The sequence below is a fragment of the Hydractinia symbiolongicarpus genome, chromosome 8 (genome assembly GCF_029227915.1).
Source record: "Hydractinia symbiolongicarpus strain clone_291-10 chromosome 8, HSymV2.1, whole genome shotgun sequence".
NCBI classification, from domain to species: domain Eukaryota; kingdom Metazoa; phylum Cnidaria; class Hydrozoa; order Anthoathecata; family Hydractiniidae; genus Hydractinia; species Hydractinia symbiolongicarpus.
Genome location: NC_079882.1, coordinates 29,352,348 through 29,366,962, shown reverse-complemented (window position 1 = coordinate 29,366,962; position 14,615 = coordinate 29,352,348). Strand labels below are relative to the sequence as shown.

Here is a 14,615-nt window from a genome sequence, read left to right as displayed (position 1 = left end):
AGAGAAATGTAGCAGAGTGATCTATTAAGGTGTAAAAAGAGGAACAATAATAGACATGTGATCAAAATATTCATGACTCAACAATTGTGTTTTTATCAACACATAGAGAATATTACCATTTTTTATAAAATTTATAGCTGCGACGAGATGCAATATTTGAGACTTCATGGATGACGTCACAAATATAATATTATTTTCAAACTTTCTTCTTTTAACAGGAGAGTATAGCTGAGATGTGCGTAGAAATACACACAAGTGTCAGTCACATGGCTGACAGATTTTACGGAGAGTTGAAACGACGATACTACACAACTCCTACCAGCTATTTGGAGCTGATTAGTCTATATCTATCAATGCTGGATGAAAAGAGAAGGTAAGAGAATATTAGAGGGATTGTTAGATGATTGATAAATCCATTACTCGTGTTTTTCTTATTGCATATATGTTTTACATGTCTAAAATATTTCAGAAATAAAAGATGCGTTTGTTAATATTCTCAAAGTTCTTGTTTAAATCATTTTCAAATCCTTTCTACCAATATGATATAGTAATTAAGTTCAAAACAAAATGTCATCAGTAAAATTACTTCTTCAACGACTCCATGGTCCACAGACTGCTGTGTATGTTTTATATGAAATTTATCACAGATAAAAGCAAAACAAAAGTGATATATTATGATTTATCCAATAGACATTTTATTCTACAATATATAACACTGCTTGTTATGAAATCTTTTGTTTACAGACAACTAGTCGCGGCTAAGGATCGTGTGAAGAACGGTTTAAAAAAACTTCTAGAAACCAATGAGTTAGTTGATACTATGCAGGTAATACTGTATTGAAGTTTAACCTATCAAAATAAAGAATATGCTAAAAGTGTTATTCTATTCCAATGTATTCAAAGTTTAGGTATAACAGAGGAAGAAAGTCTGTGAAGTTGATGGTTGTAAATGTTGCATTTTTTATCTGTATTATTTAGGTCGAGCTTGTGGCATTAGAACCCGAACTAAAACAAAAGTCACTGGATACAGAAAAGCTTATGGAGAGATTACAAGTTGATCAAGAGGAAGCTGATAAAGTATGTTATATTGTTTTTGATGTGGTTTAAATTCTTTCAATAATTTTTTATATTCTCTTCTATATTATATTTTTCTTTGTTTTATTTTAATATTGCTTGCTTGTCAACAAATGTGGGTTGTCATAGTAACAATGAGTGATTTTGCATCAATTGGTGACTGAATTATAGTGAGAGATCGAATCCAACTAGCAACTACTGTAACAACAGATTACCTTATCAGCCAACACAAAGTCAAATTTATTTTGGAAGTGAAGACAATTTGACTGGCAAAGATTAACTCAAAATTTAGGCTAGCAAAAAATTAACGTTCATAAATGAAGTTTCTTTTAAAAGGTTTTTCTTTTCTTGCAACAATAAAATAATAATTGGAATATTTCAAGAAGTGAAAAAGATGCATATCAATCTAAAATGACCAAAATTATTTGTGACAATAATTTACAGAGGTGAAGAAAATTTGGACTGAAGAAGATGTAGGCTGAAATTGCTGATAAAGTATTCTGATTCATATAGTGAAATTTTAATTTCTGCTAAAAGTATTATTGAGAACATTTAAAAAAGCTTCAGCACTTTTGATCATCACCATCGCTACTATTGTATTAACATACATTGCAAGTGCTGGGGGAGAGTATATTATTTGTATTCTGCAGGTACGAGAGGTTGTCATGGCAGATGAAGCAGTAGCAAGTAAAAAAGCAAAAGAAACGGAAGCCATTGCTGCTGATGCACAGAAGGATTTGGATGAAGCCTTACCTGCACTCGAAGCTGCAAATAAAGTATGTAAAAGTTGATTTGCATATTGTGGAATTTTTCTACATGTTTTCTAGTCATGTTGGAATTACTTCTTCCGTGTCTGCATCGAATTTTGTTCTATTTCCTTGTACAATAAGACCTATGTTGACCAGTAACTGACAATTCCGCCCAAAATTGCAAATTTAAAGGATTCCTGCAATTATTAGCTAAAAATAAATTTATGAAATATCCTGGAATTTATTAAAAATTGTTTTAAATTATATACGTTAACCTTTGTCGAATTGAGTATTTTCAAATAGGTCGCTTACATTAGAATTAAATGCAATAGTCTGAGAAGAAAAATGTCAGCTTTGTTATGTGATTACATATGTATCTTATGCATATAAAATTTTAAAAATAATTTCTAATAATAAATTCCCTGGGAAATGCTGAGAAATCTATGTAGTAACATCTTGAAAAATTAAAGATGACGGCCTAAAGAACCCCTAAAAACCTTGAACTAAAGTTTTATTTTTAACTGCCTCCCTCTAAGCAATTAGTGCACAATATCCACCGTATATTTATTTGCTAGAATTGAGTTTTTTTTCTTTTTGAACAGGCACTAGATTCTCTTGATAAAGCTGACATTTCTGAATTGAGAGTATTCACTAAGCCACCTGAGATGGTAATGTTCATCATGGAAGCTGTTTGTATTTTACTTGGTTCAAAGTGAGTTATTTTGTTGCTGCATTATCAAGTTTGAACTTAGCGTCCTTATTATTTCTTAAAAGTTGTATTTATGTGTACGGTTTTCTATTTTAAGACCTGATTGGGCATCAGCGAAAACTCTACTTGGCGATAACAACTTTTTAAAAAGACTAATCGAATTTGATAAGGTGAACATCTTCATTTTTGTTAGTAATAAATTATGAAGACTTAAATGTTTGATTGCTTATTGACAGCCTGTATTACTGTTGATTTTGTTTTTGGTTTTGTGAAGGATAATATACCAGATTCATCATTAAGAAAACTTAAAAAATACATTGAGGATCCAAGATTTTATCCAGAAATTGCAGAAAAATCTTCCAAAGTAAGAAATACAATCATTAATTTGTTTTTTATATATTTGTGGAAAAGTTTTCATTATAATTATTTTACTTCTCAGGCTTGCAAATCAATGTGTCTGTGGGCACGAGCGTGTGATTTATATGCAAAAGTGTTGAAAACTGTGGAACCCAAACGACGAAGGTAGGCGTTTGTTAACTGCAGAAAAACTTAAGAAGTATTTTACATATATTTGAACGTTGGATGGTACCCACTTAAAATAGTGTCTTTGCGTATGTGAAAATAAATTTTTGAACACAGGGCAGTCAAATTGGGGAAAGAAAATACATATGTATTTACAACCACGTTAAATGATGCAATGTTACGTTGGAATCATTCATAACAAAACGAGTGACTACATTGCATTGTTCTTGTACATTTAAGATGATTGTTCCTGGCTGGATGAAAGATTTTTATATAATTAAAAGAATTTTAAAATCCTTGCTCAATTGTAGCTGAGATTGCTAGTTTAAAAACTGTTCATGTGGCAATTATATTCAACAGGGTTTTTTTATTTCACCGTATTGATTTTTGTTGAAAACAGAAATTTTAACTTTCAAGCTAATTTTGATCAATCATCGTTCTAGGTGAAAAAAAAATTAATATTGATGATACTTGCATTTAAAACTCGCATTCATGCATGCTTTTATGCTTACGATTCTAATTGAAACCTTTTTCCTTCTTCATTTTCGGCTTTTTGTGTAAATATAGTACATGTATCAGGTGTTTGATGCTGCCACTCATTGTGACGAGATTATTTTTGTCTAAAAGAAAGTTTTTTGACAAGTTTTTAGGGAAATTGAAAATTGATTAGAGATTCGACTTGGGATCCTGTTGCATGAGATTAATCTTTGTTTTTTGGAACTGTTTGCGGATCTTACATTAGCTAGTACCCAAGCTCTGTATGTCAAATTTATTTAAAATTCCTGCTAATTAATTTAGATTGGCTGGTGCACAAGCTGAGTTGGATGAAACCATGGCAGTGTTGAAAGAAAAACAGGATAAACTTGCATCAGTTGAAGCAAAGGTTTGTAGAGTAGTTGTTTAAAACTACATGATTCAAAACTGAGATAATTGATATGAGAAATGTTCTGCATTTATGTTGCATCAGTTTGAAAATGTTTATTTTTTCTTTAGATAGCTGAGCTGAAAGCCACGTATGACCAAAGCGTAGCAGAAAAAGATAACCTCACTAAGAACATAGCTCAAACTGCGGCACGATTAAAGAGAGCGTCAAAGCTTACTTCTGCTTTAGGAGATGAACAAGGAAGGTGGACGGAAAACGTTGCTGTGAGTATTTTGCCATTGGCGATTGTTTTGTTTTACTTTATTTACAACGAAATTCTATATTTAGTATTTTCATTGGTGATAACAAAACTTCTTCCCTTCGTTTACACCAATGAAGTTCCAATAATTGACGAGTCTAAGCAGTTGTGGAGATGAGACAAGTATTTTGTTGAAGAACTTTTATATTCTATTGAATGTTAAATATTCCATAAAATCTAACCTCTATTTTTGTTTTGGGTAGACAAGGGCTTAGTGTAACAACATAAAGAATGACAGGAAACGTTCTTCCAGGGTTTTAATTGATAGCAGGAAACATACGATTTTACAAATAAAAGGACAAAAGGAGAATGCAAGAGTTTATCCAGAAATTTCTGCGGGGTAAAGCACTGAAGGAATTGTGTGACATAGTAAATGTTCGAATTAGCGGACGTGTAATATTGTGCATTGTTTATGGTCTTCACCTGTATATTTTTAGGCTTTTGAAGTGGACATCGGAAATGTTGTTGGAAATGTTTTTGTTGCAGCTGCTTGTGTTGCGTATTTTGGAGCATTCACTAGTTCCTACAGAGAGGAGGTTGGTTGTTATGTATTTGTATGCATCACTTTGAATTAAGCTCTACGTCCATCTTTTCACGTGCTGAATGTTTTTTACATACTCCTTGCTATGTATACTAAATTGATTAATTTAAAAATAAAATACGTATACTATTGTTGACTATAATTTTTTTACCAATATGTGTTATATTCGCGATATTGCAGTTGATTCAATCATGGGTGATGCGTTGTAAAGAACTGGGCATTCCTGCATCAAACGACTACAGTCTGATACAGGTGTTGGCAGATCCATTTGAGATACGTCAATGGAACACTGAAGGTTTGCCAACTGATAACGTAAGTTCTGTTGCATATTACTTTACTCAATTTTGTAGCTTAGGCTTTGCTGCAATGTATGATTTTCAATCACTTTCTATAAAATATAAATAATCTAATTTTCGTCACGCACAATGTGAAAACTAAAGTTTATTTTACTACGAAGATCATCTACTAAATTGGACATACACACAGAACGAACCAGGTCCCTGTTCTGTTATACCGACAGCTGTAAGTGCAGAAGGAATGATCCTACGGAAATTTAAGATAGCGGATGTTGATTGTAGTCCATGTTCCAATGGGTTTGACATTATTTCCTTTACAATTTAAGTACAATTTATTTGAATGACAAATGTGGTTCCCCTTATGTGATTTAGCATGCTCGGTGAGGATTAAACAGAAATCCTCACACCTAAAATAAACGGTTGGGCTGGGCTGGGTAGATTTATTACAATAAACCCATTGGAAAAAGTTTAATGTAACATGATATGGATTGTAACACAGTTTTCTAAGACTCGCATGTATTATCTGTGTCATCTTTTTTTTAGTTATCAACAGAAAATGCAATTCTTGTGACGCGAGGACGAAGATGGCCATTGATGATTGACCCTCAGGATCAAGCCAATCGCTGGATCCGAAACAAAGAAGCTAAAAATGGATTGAAAGTAATCAAATTAACTGACGGGAACTTCCTTCGAACGTTAGAAAATTGTATCCGCATAGGCATGCCAGTTTTGTTGGAAGAGATCGGCGAAACTTTAGATCCATCGTTAGAGCCTATTCTACTCAAACAAACGTTTATTTCTGGAGGTCGATTGCTTATTAGACTTGGTGACACCGATGTGGATTACGACAAAAACTTTCGCTTTTACATGACGACGAAGCTTGCTAACCCTCATTATTTGCCAGAAGTTTGCATCAAAGTAACCATTATAAATTTCACGGTCACTAAAACTGGATTGGAAGACCAGCTATTAGGGTAAGCAACTTTCATTTGTGAAAGAATTAAATTTAGCAAAATTTTTTACTTAGACATAAATGAAACATAATTATAATTATTTTTACATATTTTTTTTACAATCACCATAATTTTCTTTTTTGAGTTTTGTACGTTCACACATTGTATTTTAAGTTTTGTAGTTAGATTTCTAATTTATATAAGTAACGTTTGTTTTGTTCTTTCTCGCAGTGATGTTGTAAGAATTGAACGACCTGATTTGGAAGAACAAAGAAATAAACTGATTGTTCGAATAAACAGTGATAAAAATCAACTGAAAGCCATCGAAGATCGAATTTTGAAACTTCTTTTCAATTCTGAAGGTAACATTCTAGATGACGAGGTTTTGATCAACACGTTGAATGAATCAAAGGTAAGTGACGTTGCGTTTTGTTATGCATCACAATTGCTCCCTTTCCACTATATAATGTTAGACCAAGCTTTTATATCTCTTACGTGAATCTTTTTTTCGGTATTCAATAAATCATCAAAAGTTATCTGAACACTTAAATCTGGTCAATCAATTACAACGTTTATTTGTCTTTCTAATCAGCTTGCATTTTAGAGACTCTCTTAATGCAGTCATCATTGTATACAAAAAAATAATATACAGGAGAAGCTTATATAGTTTTTATCTGTTAAGGGGAGATAGGATAGAGTGCAAGTGTTAGGAGGGATGGGTAGGTGGGTGGAATATGCAGGTGAAATTCTTGAATAGTAGCCTTGCGGTTCAGTTTTAGTCGTTGTCAACTGGGTTTTGATATAAAAGTTGTAAGTTACAGCGTAGCAAAATCTTTTTGATAAAAGTTTTAATTGTGGTGCGTCCTTTATTTTGCATGTTATCATGATGACCACTATATAAAATATATTATAGGTGACATCGGGTATCATTACAAAGCGTTTAATCGAAGCTGAGAAAACTGAAGAACAAATAACAACTGCTCGCGAAAAGTATCGCTCTATTGCAACTCGTGGTTCCGTCATGTACTTTGTTGTCGCTTCTTTAGCAGAAATGGATCCTATGTATCAGTATTCCCTCAAATATTTCACCCAGGTTAGTGTGATTGCGTCTGGTAGATTGCAGACTTCATCTACGACTTATTTTCATTGACATAACATATCAAATTGTTTTTAAGTACCAGTTTTACGGCCTTGTATACTTTTGTCATTTTTTCACAACATCCTTTTTCTGATTTTCTAAGTTCGTAGAATCATCAATGGTAGATATAATCCAATATTTCTTATTTTCTTTCAAACAGCTGTTTAATACATGCATAGAAAATTCGCCACAAGTTGAAACGTTGGAACAGCGATTAGAATTACTACTTAAAAGATGCACTTCGACAGTATATGCTAACGTAGCTAGGTAAGACATCCAACGTATAATCCGAACAATATCGTTTGCCATTTCTGGATTTATCATGTTTTTTTCCAACGCTACTAAAAAATTGGAACAGTGCCAATGAAAAAATGTATTTGATTTCTATTTCTATCAGGAATAATTTTTTACATCTCTGTTCCCATTCTTCAGTAACACAACTTAAGTATATTAACAAGGAAATGTTTATAAACCATATACGAAATTGTTACTAATTGAATTTCCGCGCCCGAAGGCGTAGGAAATTTTTTAAAACCGTCGTTTTTTTATTTCGGAGCATTTTTTGGGAAAAAATCGACCCTGGGATTTCACGTTGGTCCATTACAGATGTAAACTTCGTACCCAAGCTCCTTAACTACTGGGAAGTTTAGTATTGACACTTCAGGCCAAAATTTGTATTTGTTTTCGACAAAATTTGGCACAGTTAACAAAAAAGTATGCTGAACATAATGGTGACATAATAATTTTGATTTTTGTCACCTAAATGTCATTTTAGGCCAAAATTGGTCCAAAAATTAGAACTACTTTATTTTCAACAAAATTTGGAACACTTAACAAATAAAGTATGCTGAACATGATGGTGACATCAAAATTTTGATTTCTTCTTACCTAAATGTCATTTCAGGCCAAAATTGGTCCAAAAATTAAAACTACTTTATTTTTAACAAAATTTGGCACAGTAAACAATTAAAGTATGCTGAACATGATGGTGACATGAAAATTTTGATTTCTTTTTACCTAAATGTCATTTTAGGCCAAAGTTGGTCCAAAAATTAAAACTACTTTATTTTTGACAAATTTTGGCACAATTAACAAAAAAGTATGGTGAACATGATGGTGACATCAAAATTTTGGTTTTTTGCCACCTTAAATGTCATTGTAGGCCAAAATTGGTCCAAAAATTAAAACTACTTTATTTTTAACAAAATTTGGCACCGTAAACAATTAAAGTATGCTGAACATGATGGTGACATGAAAATTTTGATTTCTTGTTAACTAAATGTCATTTTAGGCCAAAGTTGGTCCAAAAATTAAAACTACTTTATTTTTGACAAATTTTGGCACAATTAACAAAAGAAGTATGGTGAACATGAGGGTGACATCAAAATTTTGGTTTTTTGCCACCTTAAATGTCATTTTAGGCCAAAGTTGGTCCAAAAATTAAAACTACTTTATTTTTGACAAATTTTGGCACAATTAACAAAAAAAGTATGCTGAACATAATGGTGACATAATAATTTTGATTTTTGTCACCTAAATGTCATTTTAGGCCAAAATTGGTCCAAAAATTAGAACTACTTTTTTTTCAACAAAATTTGGAACACTTAACAAATAAAGTATGCTGAACATAATGGTGACATCAAAATTTTGATTTTTGTCACCTAAATGCCATTTTAGGCCAAAATTAGTCCAAAAATTGAAATCACTTCATTTTCGGCTAAATCTGGCACAGTTAACAAATAAAGTATGCTGAAAATGATGATGGTACAAAAGTTTGATTTCTTCTTGCCTAAATGTCATTTCAGGCCAAAATTTATCCAAAAATTAAAACTGCTTTATTTTCGACAAAAATTGACACAGTTAATAAAAAAAGTATGCTGAAAATGATGGTCACATCAAAATTTTGATTTTTTGTCAACTAATGTTGTTTAAGACCATAAACGTTTCAATCGCAAGACTTTCAACCATGAATGATAGGCTGTATTTTTTGTTAGTAATTTCTTTTAAAATGTGAGTTTATTATGACACGTTTCGTTTTGTTTGCGTTTGTTGTAAGATATAATGTCACTGGTGTGCTTTATCTTCAGAGGTTCATGCACCAAACCCCTTCGAATGTTTGGCACAATAACACAACGAATTAGCAGGTTTTCATCAAATATTTTGGTAGCGCGCGGAAATTCTTAGAGCCCCCAGGGCTTCTTGTTAAGTGATTGAAACCACCCAAAGCGTGGATGAGTTTTTCCCAGCAATGTTGGAGATTTGTAACTTTAACTTTAACATAAACCTTTTATCTTTAGCTACGTTACAAAAAAACTTAATGTTATTCCTTGAATCAGTTTGTATTTTGTTAGCAATGTAATTTAGTTAACCAATATTTGGTTTTATCTTTTTTTTTTCAGAGGATTGTTTGAGAAGGACAAGCTGGTGTTTTCTTTCATGATGTGTGCTGACATTATGCGACAGGCTGGCAGTATAAAAGAGGAAGAATGGAATTACTTCTTGAGAGGAAATGCAGGTGTGGAAGGCACGTATCCGAGCAAACCAGACATACCGTGGTTGTCTGAACAAAATTGGAAAGATTGCTGCAACTTGGAGGTAGATATGCGCCCTGCTTTGTTGATTGTAACAGTTTTTCACGATTTGAAAGTTAAAATAGAATTTTTTGTTCTCACAAATTATATGACGTCGCTATTCTGTTCTTAGACATGTTCTTCTGTTTTTAGGACATTTTTCCAAACATGAAAGGCTTTACTCAACAGTACATAAGTAGACCTTTTGCGTGCAACATTGGAAACTTCAAGGTAACGTTTTCTTCTTCGAAACTTTACGTCATGTATGAAAGCAATTACCAATCAACCTGATAGTCACCATTTGTTTTGCCGTATAGATATTTGTTATCCATAGATATGCTCATGTTCCTCTTTTTACCTTTCTGTATGGTTATTTAGGTGAGAATCAACCCAGAGAGCTGGGATGGCTACACAGCTGGCACACGTGAGGATGACTGGCAAAATAAACTCAGCCTTTTCGAGCAACTTATCGTCATCAAATCGTTCAAAGAAGAAAAAGTGACTTTCGCCATGGCAGAATTTGTTCAAGCTAATTTGGGCAAAGAATTTATTGAAAGTCCGTCAGTTGATTTGAGCATACTTTTCGAAGACATGTCTGCTACGATACCACTTGTGTTTGTGTTGTCGACAGGCTCAGACCCCATGAACGCTTTCATGAGATTTGCGAAAGAAATGGGTTACATGAGCAGGTATTTGCGGATACGATTTTTGGTTAACTTCGAAGAAAAGAGATCACAGAAATGCGTAGTTTAAAAAAAAATCTTGCTTAGTTTCTAGTAAAAATGTTCATATTAACGCTTGGAGTTAATGAGATAAATATTATTGTCTCGCTCAATCACCAGTTGTTTGTGAGGTTTGCATCTTCACATAAGCCAACATAATAACACTAAACGATATAAATACAACATTTACATTTTCAAATGTAAACTACTTAATGTTTTCTGAAATTGTTGCTTTTTCTATTAACAGCTACTTTATTTTTAGAATTCACGCTATATCTCTTGGACAGGGTCAAGGCCCTGTTGCAGAAAAACTAATCGGAAGCGCTGTAAAAGTTGGAGACTGGGTATTTCTTCAGGTGAGTGGTTTTATGAGCGCATGCGGGATTGCGAACTCAGATTTTTTACATAATTATAGGATTAACAATGAAACAATGACAGAACGCCTTAGAAATCTGTTTCTCTTGATGCGGCATTTGTGTATGCGACATGTTTAAATTGCGAAAAATTCAAAACTTAACCCCACGCCGAATTTTTGTAATTTACAGAATTGTCATCTGGCAGCATCGTGGATGTTATCCATGGAAAACATAGTGAAAGAAATTTCATCGAATTCTGGATCAGTTCACCAGGACTTCAGGCTGTTTTTAAGTTCGATGCCAGCCAAATGTTTTCCGGTCACAGTTCTTCAAAACAGTATCAAAGTGACTAACGAACCTCCGAAGGGATTGAGAGCAAATATCAAGCGTGCATTTGGCGAGATTCAAGCTGAAATCTTCGAAACACATGGTGCGTGGTTGAAACCTCTGGGCTGAAATTACCATTTTATGTAGAACGATGAAACTTATAATTACAATGCTTGTTTTTTTAGTGCTAGGTACAACTTGGAGACGATTAGTGTTTGGGTTGTGTTTCTTTCACGCCATCATACAGGAGAGAAAAAAGTTTGGACCGCTTGGTTGGAATATCAAGGTCTGTTCTTGTGTTTGGTTACTAAATTGCAGTTTTCTGTTTGTCTGTCCAGAGCAAGTACAGAAAAAGTAAAAATATTTTATGTTTTTTAGTATGAGTTTAATGATTCTGATCGCGAATGCTGTTTGGAAAATTTAAGAATATTTGTAGAGGATGGAATTATACCGTGGGATGCTCTTATTTTCATCACTGGCCAGGTAGGTCCGGCTGTGTTCTACCTTGCAAAGTGGACAAGAGATGATATAAAATGATTGGTGAAACCTACTCTTTTTCTATCAACTGGTCAAAGATCTATTTTTAACCGTACTCGTAAACGGTCAAAAGTACTTTAAAATATCAAATACCAATCAAAAAATATCAATTTGTTGGCACTGTTTGTCAAAATTATTTTCCCTGAAATCGTCCATTGCTTTAGGTTGATTTAACAAGATTGCGAGAATTTTTTATCATTCCTTTTTTTTCATGCAGGTCACTTATGGTGGTCGCGTCACAGACGAGTGGGATCAACGTTGTTTACGAACTGTTCTGACAAGATTCTTCGCACCGTACACTTTAGAGGAATCGTACACCTTCTCTGATTCAGGTAATGTCGCACTGAAAGCAATAAATTAGCAGGACAGGATTAACAGTGATATCTCAATTTAAGAAAGTCACTGTACCTTGTACTGGTGTATACTGAGATAAACAGTTTGAATTAATGCATACTGATGATCAAATACACGTTATCCGTACCAGAGCCGGTGGCGTTGAAAGCCTTCCCTACCTGTCCACTGCTATTCGAATTTTCGAGAAGTTTTTCTCAAGCTCTTATTTCTAATAAACACTGCAAAGAAATGCTACCAAAAAAAAAGACATATTTTACGCCATAACAGTTTTTTTCCTTTCATGCAGGTATAGCCTACTTACAATATTTTCTGCTTTTTCAGGAATTTATTACGCGCCTAACTCTACCAGTTTGCAAGAGTACAGACAATACATTGAGGAATTACCATTGAATGATGAACCAGAAATATTTGCCATGCATGAAAACGCGAACTTAGCATTCCAGGTAAGACTATGAACTTATTCTCTTGTGACGTAGCTTCTGGTCACTGTATGCAGAACTTCCCGCAGTTATAATTATTTAAAGTTTTTCAAATTTATGTCTGACTGGAAAGAACGTGTCTCAGAACAAATAGTCATAAAAACATGTATTGCGACTTTGTTAGGCTATAAAATGTCATGATAGTGTCTGTGACAGGCAAAGTGGATGTGTTCATATTCCTTTGATGTATGATGATGTCTAATTTGTTAACCTTTCTGACGTTACTTCACGAAGTCAATTCATTTAGACTGACGTCAATGATTTTCATAAGGTTGATGAAGCCATTGCATTGCGTTATAACTTTGAGGCCAAATAACTTGGAAACGCGGTGGTGACGTCAGTCATTTTTCACCGTGTGGGTTACCAGGGACCACCTCGGACTAATTTTGGTGAGTTTACCAAACCTGGGTCCCCGAATCTGTTTCGGAACTCTTTAAACCCCGATATCTCTGCAACCGTTTGTGAAAGATGCATGATCCTATACATTTTCTTGATCAGTGTTCCAAGATCTATACGATGAAGGCACCAGGTATATTAATCTCTGATTAATTTGTGTTTTTGCAGGTCTTTGCTGACGTCAGCAGAATTTTTAAACCCTTATATCTCCTTAGGCGTTCGTCGAAAACATATGATCCTATACATTATTTTCAATTAGCGTTTTAATCTCTACACATAAGCAACAAATAAGCTAATTTTTGCCAATTTTTATTGTATATACACTGCTGATGTCAACATAAAATTTAAAGCAACCTATTTTTCCATTGTCCTTTTGCCTAAGTGGATTTTTCCACAGGCTTTATCGACTAGTCTATATAATAATACGCAAGTTCCGTGTGTCTGTAACAGGCAAAGTGGATGTTTTCATTTTTCTCTGATGTTGCCGAAAAGTGCATTTCTAATATGTTAAATTTTCAGACGTTACGGCGCGACGTCAATAACACTATAATAAAGTCAATACCTTTCGGAATGCACGGCTGTATGACGTCATCAAAAAACATTTAAACCGGAATACATGATTCTATACAATTTCTTGATCAGCGTTTGAAGATCTTTATGATGAAGACAATGAGATATACAATTTTGGAAAAACATTTTTGTGTATTTTCGCAGGTCGTTGTTGACGGCAGCAATTTTTTTAAACCCTTATAACTTCTTAGGCGTTCGTCAAAAGCACATGATTCTATACAATTTCTTGATCAGCGCCCTAACCTCTACTTATTACAGGCAACGAATGAACTAATTTTTTCTAATTTTTTTAGTATCTGTATTGCTGACGTCAGCAAATATCTAAAACAACCCAATTTTTTCATTGTTCTTTTACCTAATTGAATCTTTCCATGGGCCTTAATGACTAGTGCTATACTATTTCGTTACCATGTTCGTTTAGTTCCTGCTGTGGTCAGCTGTCTCTAATTATTTAACGGCCACGAATTCTTTCCAAAGCGATCAAGGAATTTTAAGTTTTTAAATAAAGTTCAACGCGTGTAAATGTTGCAGTTGCGCGAAGTTTCTTAGCGTTCGTACTACCACTTGTCTCTCGATTTCGTTGCGTTCCGACACGCCGATCCTGCGTTGTTTGCGCCGATGCTTTTTGTTATTGTTTATGAGCGGCGAATACTCTGACTGTCTGAGTTGCTGTTCTTCGTCACTGAAGTCGTTTGATAAGTAGTCATAACGGCCGACTTTATTTCGTTTGATGCCACACGTCATGTTTATTTTGGATTTTTTGTTTTTATTCTCTTGCATTTCGATGATGGCTTCTTGCAAAGCTACCTCCCATGTTGCTTGTTCTGGCTTGTTTATCATCTCTCTTCTTATTCTACTATGTTCTTCCATTTTTATATTTTTCCTCTTTTTTATTTTTTCAGTGAATTTATGTGATAATATTTATAAAATTACGAAATGTTTTAACTCACCTTTTTAGAATCTTAATCTGATACTGCTGGTTTCTGCGTTTTTTTGCGAATGATAAAACTTCCGTATCGTCGAATTTTTATAGACAAATGTTTAGTGTGACGTCAAAGATATCTTTTGAAATAATTTCTCAACGCCGACAGAGAAACACTGATGTAATCTCCTTCAATTCTCGCAACTTGGCTTTATTACT

At 33.8% G+C, this 14,615-nt stretch overlaps 1 protein-coding gene across 1 annotated transcript in view; it reads left to right on the top strand.

Moving 5' to 3' along the window:
• The window catches only part of LOC130655884 (dynein axonemal heavy chain 6-like), a 43,562-nt gene that overhangs the window by 25,118 nt on the left and 3,829 nt on the right, over positions 1-14,615 (top strand). Inside the window, exons 52-76 of the mRNA XM_057458698.1 lie at positions 219-373; positions 745-826; positions 979-1,077; positions 1,725-1,850; positions 2,426-2,535; positions 2,630-2,702; positions 2,807-2,896; positions 2,972-3,054; positions 3,853-3,937; positions 4,048-4,200; positions 4,673-4,771; positions 4,957-5,088; positions 5,616-6,046; positions 6,257-6,437; positions 6,939-7,118; positions 7,324-7,430; positions 9,563-9,758; positions 9,887-9,964; positions 10,112-10,422; positions 10,718-10,811; positions 11,001-11,241; positions 11,324-11,424; positions 11,517-11,621; positions 11,893-12,007; positions 12,351-12,472. Of these exons, the coding sequence (XP_057314681.1) occupies positions 219-373; positions 745-826; positions 979-1,077; positions 1,725-1,850; positions 2,426-2,535; positions 2,630-2,702; positions 2,807-2,896; positions 2,972-3,054; positions 3,853-3,937; positions 4,048-4,200; positions 4,673-4,771; positions 4,957-5,088; positions 5,616-6,046; positions 6,257-6,437; positions 6,939-7,118; positions 7,324-7,430; positions 9,563-9,758; positions 9,887-9,964; positions 10,112-10,422; positions 10,718-10,811; positions 11,001-11,241; positions 11,324-11,424; positions 11,517-11,621; positions 11,893-12,007; positions 12,351-12,472 (3,549 nt within the window). The remainder of the gene's footprint in view (positions 1-218; positions 374-744; positions 827-978; positions 1,078-1,724; positions 1,851-2,425; positions 2,536-2,629; positions 2,703-2,806; positions 2,897-2,971; positions 3,055-3,852; positions 3,938-4,047; positions 4,201-4,672; positions 4,772-4,956; positions 5,089-5,615; positions 6,047-6,256; positions 6,438-6,938; positions 7,119-7,323; positions 7,431-9,562; positions 9,759-9,886; positions 9,965-10,111; positions 10,423-10,717; positions 10,812-11,000; positions 11,242-11,323; positions 11,425-11,516; positions 11,622-11,892; positions 12,008-12,350; positions 12,473-14,615) is intronic.